Source organism: Hyperolius riggenbachi, chromosome 10, assembly GCF_040937935.1.
Source record: "Hyperolius riggenbachi isolate aHypRig1 chromosome 10, aHypRig1.pri, whole genome shotgun sequence".
Taxonomy (NCBI): Eukaryota; Metazoa; Chordata; class Amphibia; order Anura; family Hyperoliidae; genus Hyperolius; species Hyperolius riggenbachi.
The window spans coordinates 184,623,842-184,642,238 of NC_090655.1; the positions used below are offsets into that span (position 1 = coordinate 184,623,842).

General features: G+C 41.9%; 1 protein-coding gene across 7 annotated transcripts in view; it reads left to right on the plus strand.

Annotated features, from left to right (window-relative positions):
- Window positions 1-18,397, plus strand: part of KAT6B (lysine acetyltransferase 6B) — a 220,997-nt gene that overhangs the window by 105,265 nt on the left and 97,335 nt on the right. For 6 of the 7 annotated variants that reach the window (XM_068255372.1, XM_068255375.1, XM_068255371.1 and 3 more), the window contains exons 5-7: window positions 44-125; window positions 1,737-1,866; window positions 6,872-7,818. In XM_068255372.1, coding sequence (XP_068111473.1) covers window positions 44-125; window positions 1,737-1,866; window positions 6,872-7,818 — 1,159 coding nt within the window. The remainder of the gene's footprint in view (window positions 1-43; window positions 126-1,736; window positions 1,867-6,871; window positions 7,819-18,397) is intronic. The other variant, XM_068255377.1, reaches the window with a different exon arrangement.

The following is an 18,397-nucleotide window of genomic DNA, read 5'->3' on the forward strand; positions in this document are numbered from 1 at the left end:
CTGCAAAACTTAATGTGTAACCAAGTTTTGTTTTCCCTGACAGGATAATATGCTTTTTTGTGACTCTTGTGACAGAGGTTTCCACATGGAGTGCTGTGACCCACCTCTGGCCCGCATGCCAAAAGGTAGGTCAGTTCCCATGACTACAGTTTTCTAAAAACTGAGCAGATTCAGAAGTATTTTATCCACAGACAAGGATATTCATGACTTCATTATTTTAATATGTGCCTGAAATCTGCTTACTTCTGAATTGATCAGTAGTGTTTACTCAGTTACGGGGGTAAAGTTGATTGGGACCTGTGCCAGACTCACATTGGTCGAGGATCAGTTGGTGTTTTATACTGCACTCAATAGTAAAAGAACACACGCAGGGTCTTGTATGATACATTCTGATCAAACATTTGCTAGAAATCTCAGTGGAGTTATGTATACAGTGCATTTGATCAGTGAGTGTAAATATCAGTTGCTTTTCCATTTAGTTCTGAAGCCATCTATGATTTTAGACTTTGACAAATGATTCCAGATATTCTTCCTTGCATGCAGAACAAAAGAAACCTGTAATGAAAAAAACTGCCCCTGGGGGGTACTAACTTTGGGAGGGGAAAGCCTCTGGATACTAATGAGGCTTCCCCATTCCTTCTCAGCAGTCCTGATCCAACGCTGGCACCACACTATTGATGCGTGTGCCTCCCATTGAGATTGATGTACAGTAGAGTGCACCCAATCGGCCTCGGCTATCAGGTGTGCTAAGGAAGTCGAGGGAAGCCACGTTGGTATCCAGAGGCTCCCCCTTCTGAGGTTGAGTACCCCCTGGGGGCACTTTTTACAGTACATGCACTCTTATTGCTCATCCAAACTTCCTATTTTACAGACCCTTTCATTATGTTTAGGCTGCATTATTGAGAAGATTTTATCTCCCTTGCCTGCATGGGTGTGCTCCAGGCACTTTGGTTTCCTTCCACATCCCAAAAACCTACAGATAAGATAATTGACTTCCCCGCTAAATTTTCACTAGACTCTGATGGACATGTGAACTATGGTAAGCATTAGGTTGTAAGCCTCTCCGAGGAACAGTTAGTGACAAGACTATATACGGTACTTTATAAAGTGCTGGGAAAGATATCAGCGCTACATAAATACAAAAAAAAAAAATTTTGTACCACCACAAACTAAGGTCTGTTTTTATGTGAGGAAAGAACATTAAAATGTTAACACTCTGTAGAATTGTTAAAGGATACCCAAGGTGAAGTATTTTGTCCAATGCCAGCTCCAGGCATGTATGGGCAGGAGTCCTCATGCCCACCGCTCCCCCCTTTCACCTTTGTCCCGTCCGTTCTCTTGTAAAAGCCCCTGTAAGTGTTTCAAGGTGGCCAGGTTGTGCACTACTGTGCTAGTGCTGGCCCAACGGCGCATCCTTGATCATGTTCTCATGGCTGGGAGCACTGTCTGCATGCACAATATTAGTCATTACGTAGTGCGCATGTGCAGAGCCCTCCCAGCCACAGGAGCACAATCAAGGAAGTGCATTGCCAGGGCAGCACTTGCGCAGTATTGTGTGTCCTGGCTGCGAGTTATGGGGGATTTTCTACCAGAGTGGAGGGAGCGGTGGGCACGAGGCCTCCTGCCCGTACATGCCTGAAGCCTGCATTTGGACAAAAGAAAATCACCTTGGTTATCCTTAAAGTGCATAATAATTACAGAATAAGTACCACCATGTAATTGTGTCACTTTTTTAGGTGTTTGGATTTGTCACATCTGCAGGCCGAAGAAAAAGGGCCGTAAAATCCTTCAAGAAAAGGCTGCACAGATTAAGAGGCGTTATGCAAAACCCATTGGCCGCCCTAAAAAGCTAAAGCAACGCATGTTGTATGTATGGTTTTCTGTTTCTAGTTTCTTTCGATAAAATATGTACTAAATATAAGCCTCTATTATAAGTCAGTCTGAAGTCTCCTAACATCTTTCCCTTTGGCTACTTTTACTATAAAACATTATCCAGTGTCCTCCTAATGATCTTACTGTTTATAAGATAAGGTAAATTATGCACTTCTAGTGATATTACTAAACTGACTTAAAATGGACTTCCACTGTAAATTCCAAAGTGAAAAGAGCCAGAATCACACTTGCTATCGCTGTCTCTCTTACCTCTTCTTTTTTTTTTTTTTTTTTCTCCCCCTACCCAATGCATCAACAGATGACATTAAGCAGCAGAGAAGCACTGTGGCAGCTCTGGTATGCAACATACAGTGGCTAGCAATTTTCACCTCTCTTCTCTATGAAAATCTGTCTCAGCAGCACAGGTAGATGCAGATCACCTGTCGGGCCACACTGAGGCACCTCCCACCAACAGATGACACCATCTCTTAGCAGTGTTAGCAAAGACAAATTACCCTTTATTGGCCAGTAATCAGCAAGTGTAAATCAGGGCTGTCAGCTGTGCCATGGTGTGCCTAATATGTAAACACTGGAGGGTAACCCTTTCTGTTCTCCCAGGAATTACAGGCAGTAAACACTGCCAGTTTATTGTAGGAGTACTATAGATTGTAATGTTTTTCTTTAAAGGGTATCATGCTTTTGCTTAACTTTTAGAGCAAAGGGGAAGTTCTGAGTTTAGGAGCGCTTTAATTTGCAATATGCTAGTGTTGTACTGGCTGGTTTTAATGTACAGCTCTGTAACTAGTACTTCATGGTAAACATTTTTGTACAGTGGTCAGAGAGCAGTATTTTAGTATTTTATGGATTTGTCCCTGAAAAGGCCAGTCACAAGACTGTAATCTATTTTTGTTTTTTTTTGTTTTTTTAAATCACGCAGATCCTGATCTGCAAGATCTTTGCACTTTTTAACAGGGTGTGTAAACTATTCTGTAGAAAGTGTAAGTAGGTACAACCAAATGGTGGTTGTTGTCATAGAAAATTGACAAGCTTGGTACTTCAGAGAACGAGGTCAAACTAAATAGCTAATAACAGCACTTGCTAATGGAAATTTTGTGTAGCCCAAGTGAGCTGCATAGCTTTTGACTGGCTGAATACTTCTGCCAACAACTTTCAGTCTAGCAGCACTCTGCAAACTGTTTTTATGCACCTCTTCCAGGGCTCTTTCAGATAAATGGCGTGTTTAAATGTGTAATTCAGCCTCTCATTTTTATAGGTTAAAGCGGACCCAAACCAAACATTTTTTTTAATTCAAAATATTTAGTTGCACTACTCTGACACATACAAATATAAATAAACACTCCTTCAAGCCTATGAGAATTTCAGTGCATGCTTTTCACCCTCCTCTTTGCATAACTAGGGTTACACAGGGGGCAGCCATTAGCAATTCCTCCTTTGCTGGACACCATCTACTTCACTGGTTTGCCGGATTATTTGCCGGCAATATGAAAGGAAGGGAGGGGTTTCTCCACTAAATGTAAAATATTTTATATTTGTCATCATGCAGCTGAAAAAAGGCTGCTATTTATTATTATAACTTAGAAAATAGATTTTATTTCTGAAATCTTGTATTTTTAGTTTGGGTCCACTTTAAGTGCCTCCCGGTTGCAACATAATGCAACTAAGTGGGAACGTTTGAAACCACCAGTGTGTCAGTGGTTGACCCATAGTGCAGTTACTGCATGGTTAAAAAACTGCAGCATGTCTCGTCCAGGGCAGGCTGCCCTCCACTCGGAAGCACATGCCAAGATCGCCACAAGTGCTGGACTGCAAGCGCCCTGCATGTAAACAGGAGTGGCTAACAAGCAGTTAAGTGTACTGCTGTCAGCAGTTTGTTTGAAAGAGCCCTTCATGTGCTAAAACCGTAAACAACTGTTATCATACTGTATAAAGTAAATATACAGCTCATACATCTAGTTTTAACATTTGTTTGTAAAGCCCCATACACCCGCTCAACAGCGGTCTTTTATGCAACACAATTATCAATCTTTTGTTGTGAAACAACCAAAAAAAATCCAACTGTTGGATTGGCGTCTTAGTCTTATCAGTTGTGTGAACAATAGCAAGCAACTTTTTTTTTGGGCTGTTTCACAACAAAAGTTGTTTGATAATTGTGCTGTATAAAAGACCGCTGTTGAACGTGTGTATGGGGCTTAAGACCCGAGATTAAGATATGTAAAGTAGGTGCACCAGCCTCATAGCAAAAGTTTAAAATTGGGCATGCACAGTCACACTCCTTAAAGGAAAGGTTCAAGCAAAATAAAAAAATGAGTTTCACTTACCTGGGGCTTCTCCCAGCCCCCCACAGCCATCCTGTGCCCTCGCAGTCACTCACTGCTGCTCCAGTCCCCCGCTGGCAGCTTGCCGACCTCGGAGGTCGGCGGGACGCATTGCGTACATTTTTACGCATACCCGCTAGTGCAGGAACATTAACACATACATTTTTACGCATTACTGGTTTAATGCGTAAAAATTTACGCATTGAACTAGTAATGCGTAAAAATGTATGTGTTAATGTTCCTGCACTAGCGGGAATGCGTAAAAATGTACGCAATGCGTCCCGCCGACCTCCGAGGTCGGCAAGCTGCCAGCGGGGGATTGGAGCAGCAGTGAGTGACTGCGAGGGCGCAGGATGGCTGCAGGGGGCTGGGAGAAGCCCCAGGTAAGTGAAACTCATTTTTTTATTTTGCTTGGACCTTCCCTTTAAGGTGCGTTCACACACACTACCGCCAGCAACGACGGGTCCGCCGAACCCTCCCGCTGGGCGGACGTTCAGCCGACAGTAGCGCGTGTGTATGCGCTGTCGGCGGACTGATGAGGCTATTTCTGAACGATCCGCTGAGCGGATCATTCAGAAACCGCATTATCAGTCTGCCTGACAGACAGTACACACGCACTACTGTCGCTGGAACGTCAGCCCAGCAGGAGGGTCCGGCGGTAGTCCGTCTGTACGCACCTTTTAAATGGAGGAGTCTGTCAGCACCTGACATCAATTTGTATTGCTAAAAGTCTACACTTTGCTTTACTATGCTTTATTCCTCAGTCATTGTAAACTGGAACTGTTTTGTGTGTTGCTCACATACACAGGTGAAGAAAGTTGTAAAAACAATTAAAGCGTATCGGAAATGAAAAACTAACTATAACAAGTAACTTGTCTATATATCTTATCTAAAGTTTAGATAGTTAACACAGCAAATCTAGCTGCAAACAGCTTCAACAGTTTATTATTTATTCCTGTGATACAATGAGGGCGGCCATGTTCTGTTTGTCACAGGCTGAGGGCTGGAGATGCTATCAGCTTGTCTGTGTGTAAATTCAGTCCCCTCTCTTCCTCCCTCCTCCTCTCTGCCTCTGAAATCAATGGCTAGTAACCTCTTCCCCCTACTGCCCAGACTGAGCTCCCATAAGCCCTTGCTACAGTGCCAAGGCACAAAAGGAGCTGTGGGTGAGGCTTGTTTAGTTTATAGGGAATTAGTTTAAAACAAAATAAAAAAGGTATTTGACTTCAGGAATGCCCTATAAACTATATGAAAGGAACACAATTCTGCAATGAGTAAAAGTTTATCTCGGATCCACTTTAAGTACACATTTACTGTTGCATATTGCGCTGCCTTGACTAAAAAATCCAAATCCAAAATCTGCAGCAGCCCGGGAGTATGCGTTTCTGCAAAACTCCTCACGCTCTGGTGTGCACCAGCCCATTGAAATACATTACCCAAGCGGATCCGCACCCGCAAGCGGATGGCAAACCGCAGCCGAAACGCTCTGGTGTGCACTAGGCCTTACTGAGTAGGAAAAGCTGAGATTTGAACCCTGGTCTCCTATATATAATCTCATACACTAATGCTGGGAATACACGTTACTTTTTTCGTGTTCGACTCTCCGCATAATCTATTAGCCATTTGATTCTCTGCTAGATTCTCTTATCTTCCGCTCGTTTTTCTTCTCTTTTTTCCATTCACGTCTATGAGAAATCGAGCGGAGAATCGGACATGTCTGAAGGCATCTATCGGAACGATTCTCTGCAAAAAACATAACGTGTATTCCCAGCATAAGAGATGTGGTAAACAATAGATCTCCCTCATCCTAATTGTTTGCAAATAACCAACTTGTACCACAGGATATTTGATCAGATTCCAACAGCAATCTGGTCAAGTATCAATCTCACAGTGGGCACTGCTAGCTTTATATTGTTCCATGCAGTATAATGATATAAAATTGTTGATCACATACCACTCCCCCCATCCCCTCTCCTTGTTATAGATTGCTTCTTTACAAAAATGGCCTCACCCAATACATCCTATATAATAATTTGGCTGCGTCTCATGTCCATATGTCAGTGTTTTTGCGCTACTACACATGTGCCACACTGACAGCCATTGGGACAGGACGCAAGGATGTGCCAGGGGACTGCGCAGACGTGTGTGCGCGTGCGGCGGGTAGGCGCGCGCATGCGCCCTGACGTGTGGCGGTGGTGACAGACCTAGAGCCCATTTTTAAATGGGCTTAGGTCAACTAGTTTTTTATAAAATAATTAACCACATTCAGGAGGGCTTTGCTTTCAAAATTATATTTTTGTAGTTTAGATAATAGAAAAACACTGAACTAATTTAAAAAAAAAAAAAAAAAAAAAAAAATATATATATATATATATATATATATATATATATATATATATATATATATATATATATATATATATATATATATATATATATATATATATATAATGCATGGATACATGTATACTAAATGTTTGGGCTTGCACAGAGGGGTCAGTGTTTTATAAGTCTTTACTGTTGGTTAAAGACAATGTTTTTTGGTATAAAAATATAATTTTCTACCGTCTCTCTTTAAAATATAGCTTACAGATTATGTTGGAAATGTAACTTTTTCTGTATAGGTGTTGTCCCTTGCTAAAACCTATAAATATATATTGCAGGTGTATGTCCAATGATGGAGGATCTGTGAATTCATTGCCAGGAAGGGGGCCATCTGGTAGGAGTCAAAAAAATAAAATGTGTCCCACCACACTGCCATCTGGTCATGCTGCATCTGTGAAGGATCCCATCAGCAGCCTGGCTGCAACTGACCTCATTTGGCCTGGCCCCCATCCCATCACTTCCACCCTCACTTCCACCTGTTCCCCTCTCAAAGTTAACAGGAAAACCAAAGGGTTAATTGATGGCCTCACTAAGTTTTTCACTCCATCACCTGAAGGGCGCAAATTTCAGAGGAGAATGGTAGACTTCTCCATACACTACTGTTCCAGGAAAAAACGTAATGACCCAGACTCTTGCACTTTTCCTAGGCTGGCTACGGGTACCACTCACCAGCTAAGCAACCCCTTTCCACCCTCACAACTTGCTTCCCCTCCTGCTCACTCACATACTGCCTCACTGTCTGGCTACAGCCCTGCCTCACAGAAATCCAGCAACTCTACCACGTCAAACTCTCCCCAAAGTTCCTCAAGTCACTCGAGTGCCCCATCCCTCAGAAGCCTTCCCAGTAACAGTCAACTAAAGGGGCTCTTTGATGGACTATCTCACATCTTTGCTACTCAGGGCCAGCCACGCCAAAAAAGCCATCCAAGCTATGCGCCTCCAAAGCAACTGCGCCAGAAAGGCAGACTGTACACCTCAACTCACTACTTTGGAAAAAGGGACGCAAGGAGTAGGCTCCTTCTTTCCCACTCCAACCCTTCAGGCTGGGCATTACCTAGGGGTCGGGCTTTGAAAGCCATTTCTCAGTACAAACGGTCCTCATTCCTTATAAAACACAGGACATTAGGCAGGTTAAAATACAAAGTGGGACCTATAGGGACAGGAGCCAGGACACCAGAAAAGATCAGCCTGGCAGACAGAAGCACTAAGACCGTCCAGGATGATGGTAAGCAGAGGCTTAAGAACCCTTTCCTAAGTACACACTTTGCACTACAGCAGTAGTATTTGAAAGCTGCATAAACTGCTTTGTTACTTGCCTTTTAATGGAAGTGTTTATAATACACCCTTGTCCTTACTGATCATACAACTGCATGTTAGATTAAGTTTACAATAGGCAAAACTGGGGCAAGACCCAAAATAAGTTTTGTTTATCGCATTCACTTATTATCCATGCTTAACTGAATAATACTAATGGTTAGGTATTCATGGCTACATTTGTTGTGTTAAACAGTTCACCTTAACATTTCTTTCAATTTTCCCCATGTAGTCTCAGATTATACCCAAAAAAGCAGTGTGGTGATGGCAAACGTTCTAACACCACACAAGATGCATGCAGTTTTGTACTTGTGTGCACATAAATTTTACATCTACAGACACATACACTGTTAAATGAAACACTGCAGGTACTTCCTCACATTTCAGGATATGCAAGTCTCTTCTCTAATAAACGTCTTGCAATGCCCCAATCTCCTGTTTTCCCTTCTTATAGTGCTGTCAAGATTCCTACTAGCTGCTGCTGTCTCCAACAGCGGAAGCTTCCTGAATTCTCTCCTCTGAGAAGCTTCTACTGTAGTGTCCAAGTAGTTGCAGAGAGGGACGAGTCTCTGTCTGCTACCTCTTCCATTGCTGCTGGACTCCAACTATTATATAATTTTTTTTACCCTGCACAGTTAACCATTTGAGGAGCACTTTTTTCAGCTCCATTCTAGGGACTAGTTTGTAAGGTGTCATAGATAGAACATGCAGATCATAATTTCAAATTTGTTTAATGCAATAATTATGCTACCATGCCAGTTATATAGATTGAAGTGAGTTTGTTCAATGAAGTGCTAATAATATGGTTTTCATATGTCATTCAAATTTACCACAGTTTGAAACTTGGACAGTCAGATTGAAAAAAGCTTCACAATTAAGATAGGGAGACTGGCAAGAAATGTTAAATGAGTGCAGGGGAATGAATGCTCTCAGTCAATGTACTCGATTAATTCTAAGATCAATCCAAGGAGAAATAGAGAGGAGTAAAAAAACAGAATGCAAAAGGATATCATATTTAGTTTTTTCAGCAGATATATGCTAATGACTTCAGAGGGTTAATTTTACCCTGTAGAAGAAACCGTGAGAACAGCTTTAAAAACACATCACTCAGGTTGCTATACGTTTATTTTACTGTCACTAATGAAACGAATAGCCTATCCTGCACATGCTGGGGCTGGCACACCTGTATCCTAAAAAGGGGGTAAAATAAATGTAGCTATGTTTTAAGATAAGGCCCTGATTTTTACGGCAACTGTAAGGAGAGGGATATGGAGACTGCCATATTTATTTTCTTTAAAGGTGGCCATACACTGGTCGATTTGCCATCAGATTCGACCAACAGATAGATCCCTCTCTGATCGAATCTGATCAGAGAGGGATCGTATGGCCACCTTACTGCAAACAGATTGTGAATCAATTTCAGCCTGAAACCGATCACAGTCTGTGGAGCTGCCGCAGCTGCCGTCCCCCCCCCATACATTACCTGTTCTGGCCGGCGGGAGTCCCCTGGTCCCAGCTGTCGTCTTCTCCGCTCCGGGCTCCAGACCGTTCCTGCAGCTACTGAACTTCCTGTCCGGGGGAAGTTTAAACAGTAGAGGGCGCTGTACTGTTTAAACTTCCTGCCGGGACAGGAAGTTCTGTGTAGCAGCAGCCGGTCCGGAGTCCAGCGTGGAAAGAAGACAGCGAGGACCAGGGGACTCGCGCCGGCCGGAACAGGTAATGTATACCCGCTGTATTGCGATGGTCGTCGGGCATTCGAACGCCGCTATCAACGCACTCCCGACCTGCCGGCGATCGAGAGAAATCTTCCACACGGACGGATCGACGGGAACGATCGATTTCGGACGGAAATCGATCGTTCTGTCAGCGGTGTGCACGGCAATTTCACAGCCGATTCGATCACTGTGATCGAATCGGGCATATATCGGCGGGAAAATCGTTAGGTGTATGGCCCCTTTAAACAATACCAGTTGCCTGGCTATCTTGCTGATCCTCTGCCTCTATTACTTTTTAGCCATAGGCTCTAAACAAACATATGCAGATCATGTGTTTCTGACATTATTGTCAGATCTGACAAGATTAGCTGCATGTTTGTTTCTGTTGTTCTTCAGACACTACTGCGGTCAAATGGACCTGCAGGGCTGCCAGACAACTGGTATTGCTTAAAAGGAAATAAATATGGCAGCCTCCCTATTCTTCTCACTTCAGTTATCCTTTAAAGCGGACCCAAACCAAACATTTTTTAATTAAAAATATTTAGTTGCACCACTCTGACACCTAAAAAGATAAATAAACACACCTTCAAACCTATGATCATTTCAATGCATGCTTTTCACCCTTCTCTCTTCATAACTAGGGATATACTGGGGGCAGCCATTAGCAATTCCTCCATTGCCAGACACCATCTACTCCACCAGTTTGCCGGAAAAATCCCAGCAATTTGAAAGGAAGGGAGGGGTTCCTCCAATAAATGTAAAATATTTTATATTTGTCATCATGCAGCTGAAAAAAGGCTGCTATTTATTATTATAATTTAGAAAATAGATTTTATTTCTGAAATCTTGTATTTTTAATTTGGGTCCACTTTAAGTTCTATGAAACACACTTATGTATATGTTGCGGTGGCACTGCTTGAGCGCGGAGTGCTGCAACTAGTAGTGAAATAAAGGTAATTCAAATTACCAGTATTCTACAATGCACTACCCAGCACCCTTTTATGTAACACCCCACACAAACACACCTAATCTCTAACACCCCTCAAAGTGCCAAAACCACCTCTTGCACCTAATGCCCCCCGCACCCCACACCTAATGCTTAACCCTCCCTAGCCCCTGCTCTGAGACTACAAACCAAACAACACCCCCACCCTTCCTGTAAGTGCCTGAAACTCTCACCTAATGCCTAACATCACTGATTATTGTAGTTTTTTCAAAAGAAGAAATTTTCTTTAGCAAATTACACTAGTTTTTGACAGTCTGTTGTTGCAGCTTTCTTACATTTAATTAGTAATATCTATGGTTTTATGTGAATGCAGTCTAAATGAGCTCAGAGAAGTGGTATAAAACTCAAAGTGCATTAATGCTCTAAAACATTAAGCACAGCCACCCCTTTCCTGGATAAAGAAGAAGCTATTCTGCATTGTTTACACAACTTAGTACAGCTCAAGTAAATCTGATCATTTTTGTATTATGGGCAATCTGTATCAATTGGCTTTTGAGTGAAATCCGTGTTTGAGTAGTAACACCTTAGAGTAACATAACATCTATATATATATAATATATAATATATATATATATATATATATATATATATATATATATATATATATATATATATATATATATATATATATATATATATATATATATATAAATATATTTTGCTGTTCGTTTTAGGCTTTGTTTAATGTTTTAGACCAGTGTTCCCCAACCCTGTCCTCAAGGCCCACCAACAGTGCATGTTTTGTGGAAATCCACAGAGGTCGTTAATCAGCTCTGCTGAGACCCGAATTACCTCACCTGTGCAGGTTTGTGGTTTTCTGCAAAATATGTACTGTTGGTGGGCCTTGGGAATAGGGTTGGGGAACTCTGCTTTACACCATAGATGAGATTTGAATTTAATACCACTTTAAGGTTTTGCCCTTCTTTTGCCTATTGTATTTGTTACTGTGATGAAAATGCTTCAAACGAATAATGCAGTTTATGAAAGGTCATGGAAATTGTTCTTAAATGTTTCTTACCATGTTCTTTGACCTAGACCCTTTATAATGACTGGTTTGTTTTTGGCAGCACCAACTCCCCTCTTCTTGACCTTACTTAAATATAAATTAGCACTTGATACAGTATCAATAAATGATTGAGTTATTTAGTTGTATAGGTCAGAATGCTACTGCTGCCTTGTAGTTAATCTTCTCCCTCTCTATTCTGAATTGACAGTGATCTGATTCATGCACTTTAACTGAATTTTTCTTATGTTACCTGAAAATGGTTTAGTTTCCATTTCCACATATCTCCTAATCTGCCTGGTCTCTCACCATTTGTTTTAGTGCCGTAGAGTAGCTCAGCTATTATCATCTTCCCAGCCTCCATATTCCATTGCTTTTGGCTCTTTGGCATGGCTGGTCCAGCCTTCCCTCTTCCTCAGCTGTTCCATTACTTGAGTACTGTAGTGTTCCCAACTCTAACTTAGTTTCTTATGAGCTCATTCCTTGCATGTTCTTCCATCCATTTATCCATTGCTTGCTTGCCTTTCTTCCAGTCCATTTACACACATAATGCATTTTACTAGTGTCTATTTCATGTCTTAATATCTTGAACTGTACAGAACAAATGTGTGACCGTTAAACTCTTTAGCCTATCCAACCTTAGTTGGCTTAAATTGCTGTGTTATTGTTTGTAAACAGTTCTGTAAATGTGATTTAGAGAATTGATCGCTTTATGTATCCAGTTTTGTGAAATCATATTTTACATATGTACATACATTTTTGTGAAAACGCCTGCCCTTAAAGTGCACCTAAACTGAGAGCTAGATGGATGTTTCCTTTTAAATAATACCAGTTGCCTGGCAGTCCTGCTGATCTCTTTGGCTGCAGTAGTGGATGAATCACACACCTGAAACAAGCATGCAGCTAATCCAGTCTGACTTCAGTCAGAACTCTGATCTGCATGCTTTTAAGGGGCTGTGGTTAAAAGTATTAGAGACACAGGATCAGCAGGAGAGTCAGGCAACTGGTATTATTTAAAAGGAAAAATCCATATCGTTCTAAGTTTAGGTTTACTTTAAAAGGCATCTGAGTTCTTGCATCTTAACTTTTCCATAGCAGCTCAAAATGTTTGTGCACAAGAAACACGTTGTGGAGACTTTTTACAGCTTTGTTCTAGACTTTGTTTGACCAATAAGTTTCATTGGCATGTTAGGCAATTACTGCAATCTATTCGCTGCTGTTCAAATCAACTGAATATTCACTAACTACTGTATCTAAAACCTAATCGCAGGTAAGGGTGGTCAGTGTTTTGCTAATAATTGAGGCAAAATTTTGTAGCTTAGAAATTGATAGTTGCTGCATTCAAATGATCCATTTTCAAACTGCTTAATTTTTCCTAAAATTTGCATTGTCTCAGAATGATTTGCTTCTCATTAGCCATCCCCACTTGCAGGGTGCAAATGCTAACACATCTTTTGGACTGGTTTTTTTTTTTGTTGTTTTTGTTTTGTTTTTTTTTCTCATTTACAACTTTTTTTCCCCTCCTGCCTAGCAATAAGATGCATGAAAAAAGTTATATGCTTACATCAGTAGGGGGAAGCCTCTAAGTGGTCCAGAGGCTTAACTGATCCTCATCCACGCCTCTTGTGCTACGCTGTGATGCCCTGTTTGGCCACGCACCCTTCTATGTATGAGCATGGCGGAACTGGACAGGGTCCATGTATGAACCATACCTGTGTAGTAGCATGGAGCTGCTAATGCATGGCTTGTTTTTTTGTGTACGAGTGGCTCTGTGCTACTGTGCTGGTGGAACCCACTGGCACCGCACTCGTACATAGAAGGGAGAGGAGGAAGAGGGTCCCCGCTGGCAGCATAGAGGTTGTGGAGGATCTGGGAAGTCTCTGGAGCATCCAGAGACTTCCCCCTACTGAGGTAAGGCTTTTTTTTTTGTTCTCTGATTACAGCTTTACTCTAACATAAAACATTGCAAAGGTTATCATGCATTTCCGATACATTAAATATTTGTGGCTGAACAGCAAAGTAACCCATGTTACTTACACTTCTTATTTCTAGTGGATTTAACCAAATGGCAGGAATACTCTGGGTGTACTCCAACTGGCAGGCAATATTTAGAATAAAGTTCAACCTACTGAAGGGTTGGGGGCTAATACAGTATCTCACCATAGTGGGAACACTTATTTTCTCACATTTTTGTAAGTATTTTATTAAATCTTTTCATGGGATAAAACCCTTTGATACATTGTAAAGTAGTCAGTGTACAGCTTGTATTACAGTGTATGTTTGCTGTCCCACAAAAATAAGTCCACACACAGCCATTATTGTCTAAACCGCTGGCACAAAATAGAGTATAACCCTAAGAACATCAAAATTCTGCTCATTTCCCCTCCCCTGGGGTTATATTACTTGTTAGTGTTATAAGGCAAGGTCTCAGGTGTGAATGGTGAGCAGGTATTGTAAATCTGGTCTTATAACTTTCAAACTGCTCACTAGAAGTTCAACATGGCACCTAATGGGAGAGAATTCTCTGAGGATGTGAAGAAAAACCCAAAACATACAGTGGGTTTGTTTTGACCGGTTTCATTCAGAACAGAGGCGTCTCCATGGTTAACCAAGAAAGTTGAGTAAACATGCTCAGCATCATATCCATTGCTGCAGAGGTGTTTTTGTTTTTTTGGGTTTTTTTATTTTTTTTGGGTGGTGGATTTGGAGTACAGCCTGTCCATGCTCAGACCATAGACTACATCATATTAGTTTGCATGGCTGTTGTCCCAGAAGAAAGATGATGCCCAAGACAGCATGCAAACAAGTTTTCTGCCAAGCAGACTTAAGTCCCTTACACACATTAGATGAATGTCGCCCAAGATGACCAAATCCCTCAGATGACCTAGCTAAGCTGAAGCTGTACAGGCAGGTAATTGGCCTGCATGCTAGCAACACGTTCTGTTGCAATGCTGGGGGGGGGGGGGGGGGAAGGGGCAGAGGGACAATGGAGAGATGCAGCAGATGTGAAGTCAAACGGCAGGCAGGGTAAGCGAGGAGAACAAAGCTATTGGCCGTCGCTCAGCTGAATTGATCTGTCTGGCGGATCGCTGGCTGGGCAGCAGTTTGGGTCAGGGGCTTCTGTTCACATGCCAGATCATTGGCAGAGGAGGTCGTTATCGGCCATCTCAGATTACTTTAATCTAGTGTGTATGGGCCTTTAGGTCATGGATCATTGGAACCATGTCCTGTGGTCTGACAAGACCAAGATAAACTTATTTGGTTCAGATGGAGTCAATCGCGTGTGGCAGCAACCAGGTAAGGCGTACAAATACAAGTGTGTCTTGCCTACAATCAAGCATTGTGGTAGTAGTATCATGGTTAGGGGCTGCATAAGTGCTGCCAGCACTGTGGAGCTACAGTTAATTGAGTGAACCATGAATTCCAACATGTACTGTGACATACTGAAGCAGAGCATGATTCCTTCTCTTTGGAAACTGGGCCAGAGGGCAGTATTCCATCATAACAACCCCAAACACACCTCCAAGACATCCTCTACCTTGCTAAAGTAACTGAGGGTAAAGGTGCTGGACTAGCCAGACCTAAACCCTGTTGAGCATCTGTGAGGAAACTGGAGGTGGAGGAGTGCAAGGTCTCTAACGTCTACCAGCTTTGTCATGGAGGAGTGGAAGATGAATCCAGTGGCAATGTGATGAGGCATGTAATTGTGGTGCATGCTCTTCCCCACATTGTGCCTGACCTGGGCGCGCCAGAGACATAATGTTATATTAAGTAACGCAGGCACTCCCTGTATGCACCACTGTGCTGTAGTGGACTCCATGCCTAAGAGAGTTAAGGCAAAGAATGGAGGGGGGGGCACACAAAATATTGACGCTTTGGGCAAAATGTTGACATTCTTCACTTATAGGTGTACTCACTTTTGTTGCCAGTGGTTTACACAATACATGCCTGCCTGTTGGTATTTTAATGGGACAACAAATGTATGTTATACAAGCTATACACTGACCACCTTACATTGTATCAGTGTCAGAGCTTCAGTGTTGTCACTAGAAAAGATATAATAAAATATGTACAAAAAATGAGGAGTACTCACTTTTGTGAGAAGCTGAAAGTCTGCCCTCTATAGTTATGACTTGTACAATTTTAGTAAGATGCGCAGGAAAATAATGCTGGGGATACACGGTACGTCTCTGTACCGTGTATCGGCCAGCTGGTAATATTCAGCTGGCCCAATCATGCCGCTCGACCCTCGCCCACTCGATCCCCGCCGGCGGACAATGGCAGGGAATCGAGCGGTGATAAGGAAGCGCCAGCGGGGACGAGCGGCAATCGATACGCGCGGACGAGTGGGGATGCGCCGGCATCGAGCCTAGCTTTTGGGGAAAAAAATAGACAGGTCAACATAGACTTATGCCGGGCATACACGGCACGTGTATGACCGGCATAAGTCTATGTTGACCTGTCTATTTTTTTTCCCAAAATTTATTTCCCTATTGTCAAGCCTTGCATACTGAAAGACTGTCAGTGATGACTGATGTTTGTAGCTCCATGCCTGCATAAATGGACTTCAAGCTGTTTGCTGGATTTCTCTGGTGTAGAGAAAGAGGCTATATATGCTGTGTACACTTGCTTCAAACACTCCCTTGCCAATTGTATATCACCTTCTGAAGTTGTGACATTGAGGTTCTTAGTATAAATCAGTAATTCTTATATCTTTAGGAATTTATATTGTCATAGCAAACCGTAATGGCTTCTGATTGCTTGGGTTTCTTGACATCAGGTTGAATGCATATCATTGTAGCAAATATTTTATGGTACGCACTTTATTGATTTATGTTGTTTGATAGCCATCAGTGCCTAGAATAGGTATCCTTTTCCCAGTTGTTGCTCCTAAATAAAGATATTTTAGTTGGTTTATAGTGCACTTTATAAGGTGATGCTTTGAGCGCCCTAGCTTAAAGAGCTATAACACAATGACCTCAATTCACTAAGCTTAATCAAACACTTTATCAAACGTTTGATAATTTACCTCATGGGTAAAATATAATTTTGAATTAACTAAGGTGTTATAGATTTATTGAACATTCTATCAATAAAACATTCAATAAATCTATAACACATTAGTGAATTCAAAATTAGATTTTACCCATGAGGTAAATTATCAAACGTTTGATAAAGTGTTTTTTATTCATTCTGTTAATCAGTGTAGGATTTAAGGTAATGTATAGAATACTTTTTCAATTCTGATTGCTTAAAGGACTTACGAGGCGAATTTCATAAAAAAAGTTAATTACCTCATTGCAAAAGCAGACCTCTGGTCAGACGAACAGCACCTTCCTTGTCATTTTCAGGTGCTTTATGAGCCTAATCCAGTCTTCATTACTGGTCCCGACCCTCCCCAGGGTCGCCTTATGAGAATCGCCGCTTTAAAAATTATCTCCTGCGCAGCTCTCATAGCCGGAGCTGCGCAGGATTACAGCCCCACTCTTTTCCACCCTCTCTCCGTGCGCTCTATTATACGTCATGTGGGCAGCTCCACATGACCACCCACATGACTTACTACACAGTGCCAGCCAGCCGCGCCCCCTCAGCAGAGAATACAAGCGCTGAGCGAGCGAGGACTTGCTCGCTCAGCGCTTGTATTCTCTGCTGAGGGGGCGCGGCTGGCTGGCTGGCACTGTGTAGTAAGTCATGTGGGTGGTCATGTGGAGCCGCCCACAAGACGTATAATAGAGCGCACGGAGAGAGGGCGGAAACGAGCGGGGCTGTAATCCTGCGCAGCTCCGGCTATGAGAGCTGCGCAGGAGATAATTTTTAAAGCGGCGATTCTCATAAGGCGACCCTGGGGAGGGTCGGGACCTGTAATGAAAACTGGATTAGGCTCATAAAGCACCTGATAATGACAAGGAAGGTGCTGTTCGTCTGACCTGAGGTCTGCTTTTGCAATGAGGTAACTTTTTTTATGAATTTCGCCTCGTAAGTCCTTTAAGCACACACACAAAAAAAAACAAAAAAACGGAATGTATGAAATGTAAAAAAATTGATTTCCATCTGCTAATTTGTCTGGCAAGCTTTCTAAGTAGATGGTATGTTTTACTTCTGTATAGTAGATAGTAATTTGCAAAAAATGATTGTAACATGCAAATTTCCATTGACTTTTGAAGTGACGGAATTGTAACTTATGAAGCCAGATAAATTCACTTGCAGGAAAACACAATCTGAATTTAACTCCCTCCCTGGGCTAAGTGTTGATTCGCATGTTAGAATTTTTTTTTGCTTATAACCATTAGTAAATATAAGAACATAATCAATAGGGGCGTGCTTGTCGCTCATCAAGTCAGCCAAATTGGTGGCAGTAATATATATTTTTTCTGCTTACAAAACTTGCCAGTGATCTAAACAGTTGACAATCCTAAAAATTCTAATACAAAATAAAAAATAAATAAATTAAGCTCAGTTCACACTGAAAAAAGTTAATTTTTCACTTCAGAGAGCTGTATATTAACTGACATGTTTATGGATCCCATGTGGCGCTAGTCTACTGTAGGGGACCCAGCAGGAAACATCATAGGGGAAATTCAGCTAATGTGATTGAGTTTATTCTCTATAACTGATAGGTTTTATTTTAGTTAACTACAGCCACACTATTCAGTCAATCAAAACGCTTTGTCCTGTAGATGGTGTTCCCTATGAGGTTTCCTGCTGGGTTCCCTAAAGTAGAATAAGAACCTCCTAAGTCATGTATAGGATCCATTTATATATGCCT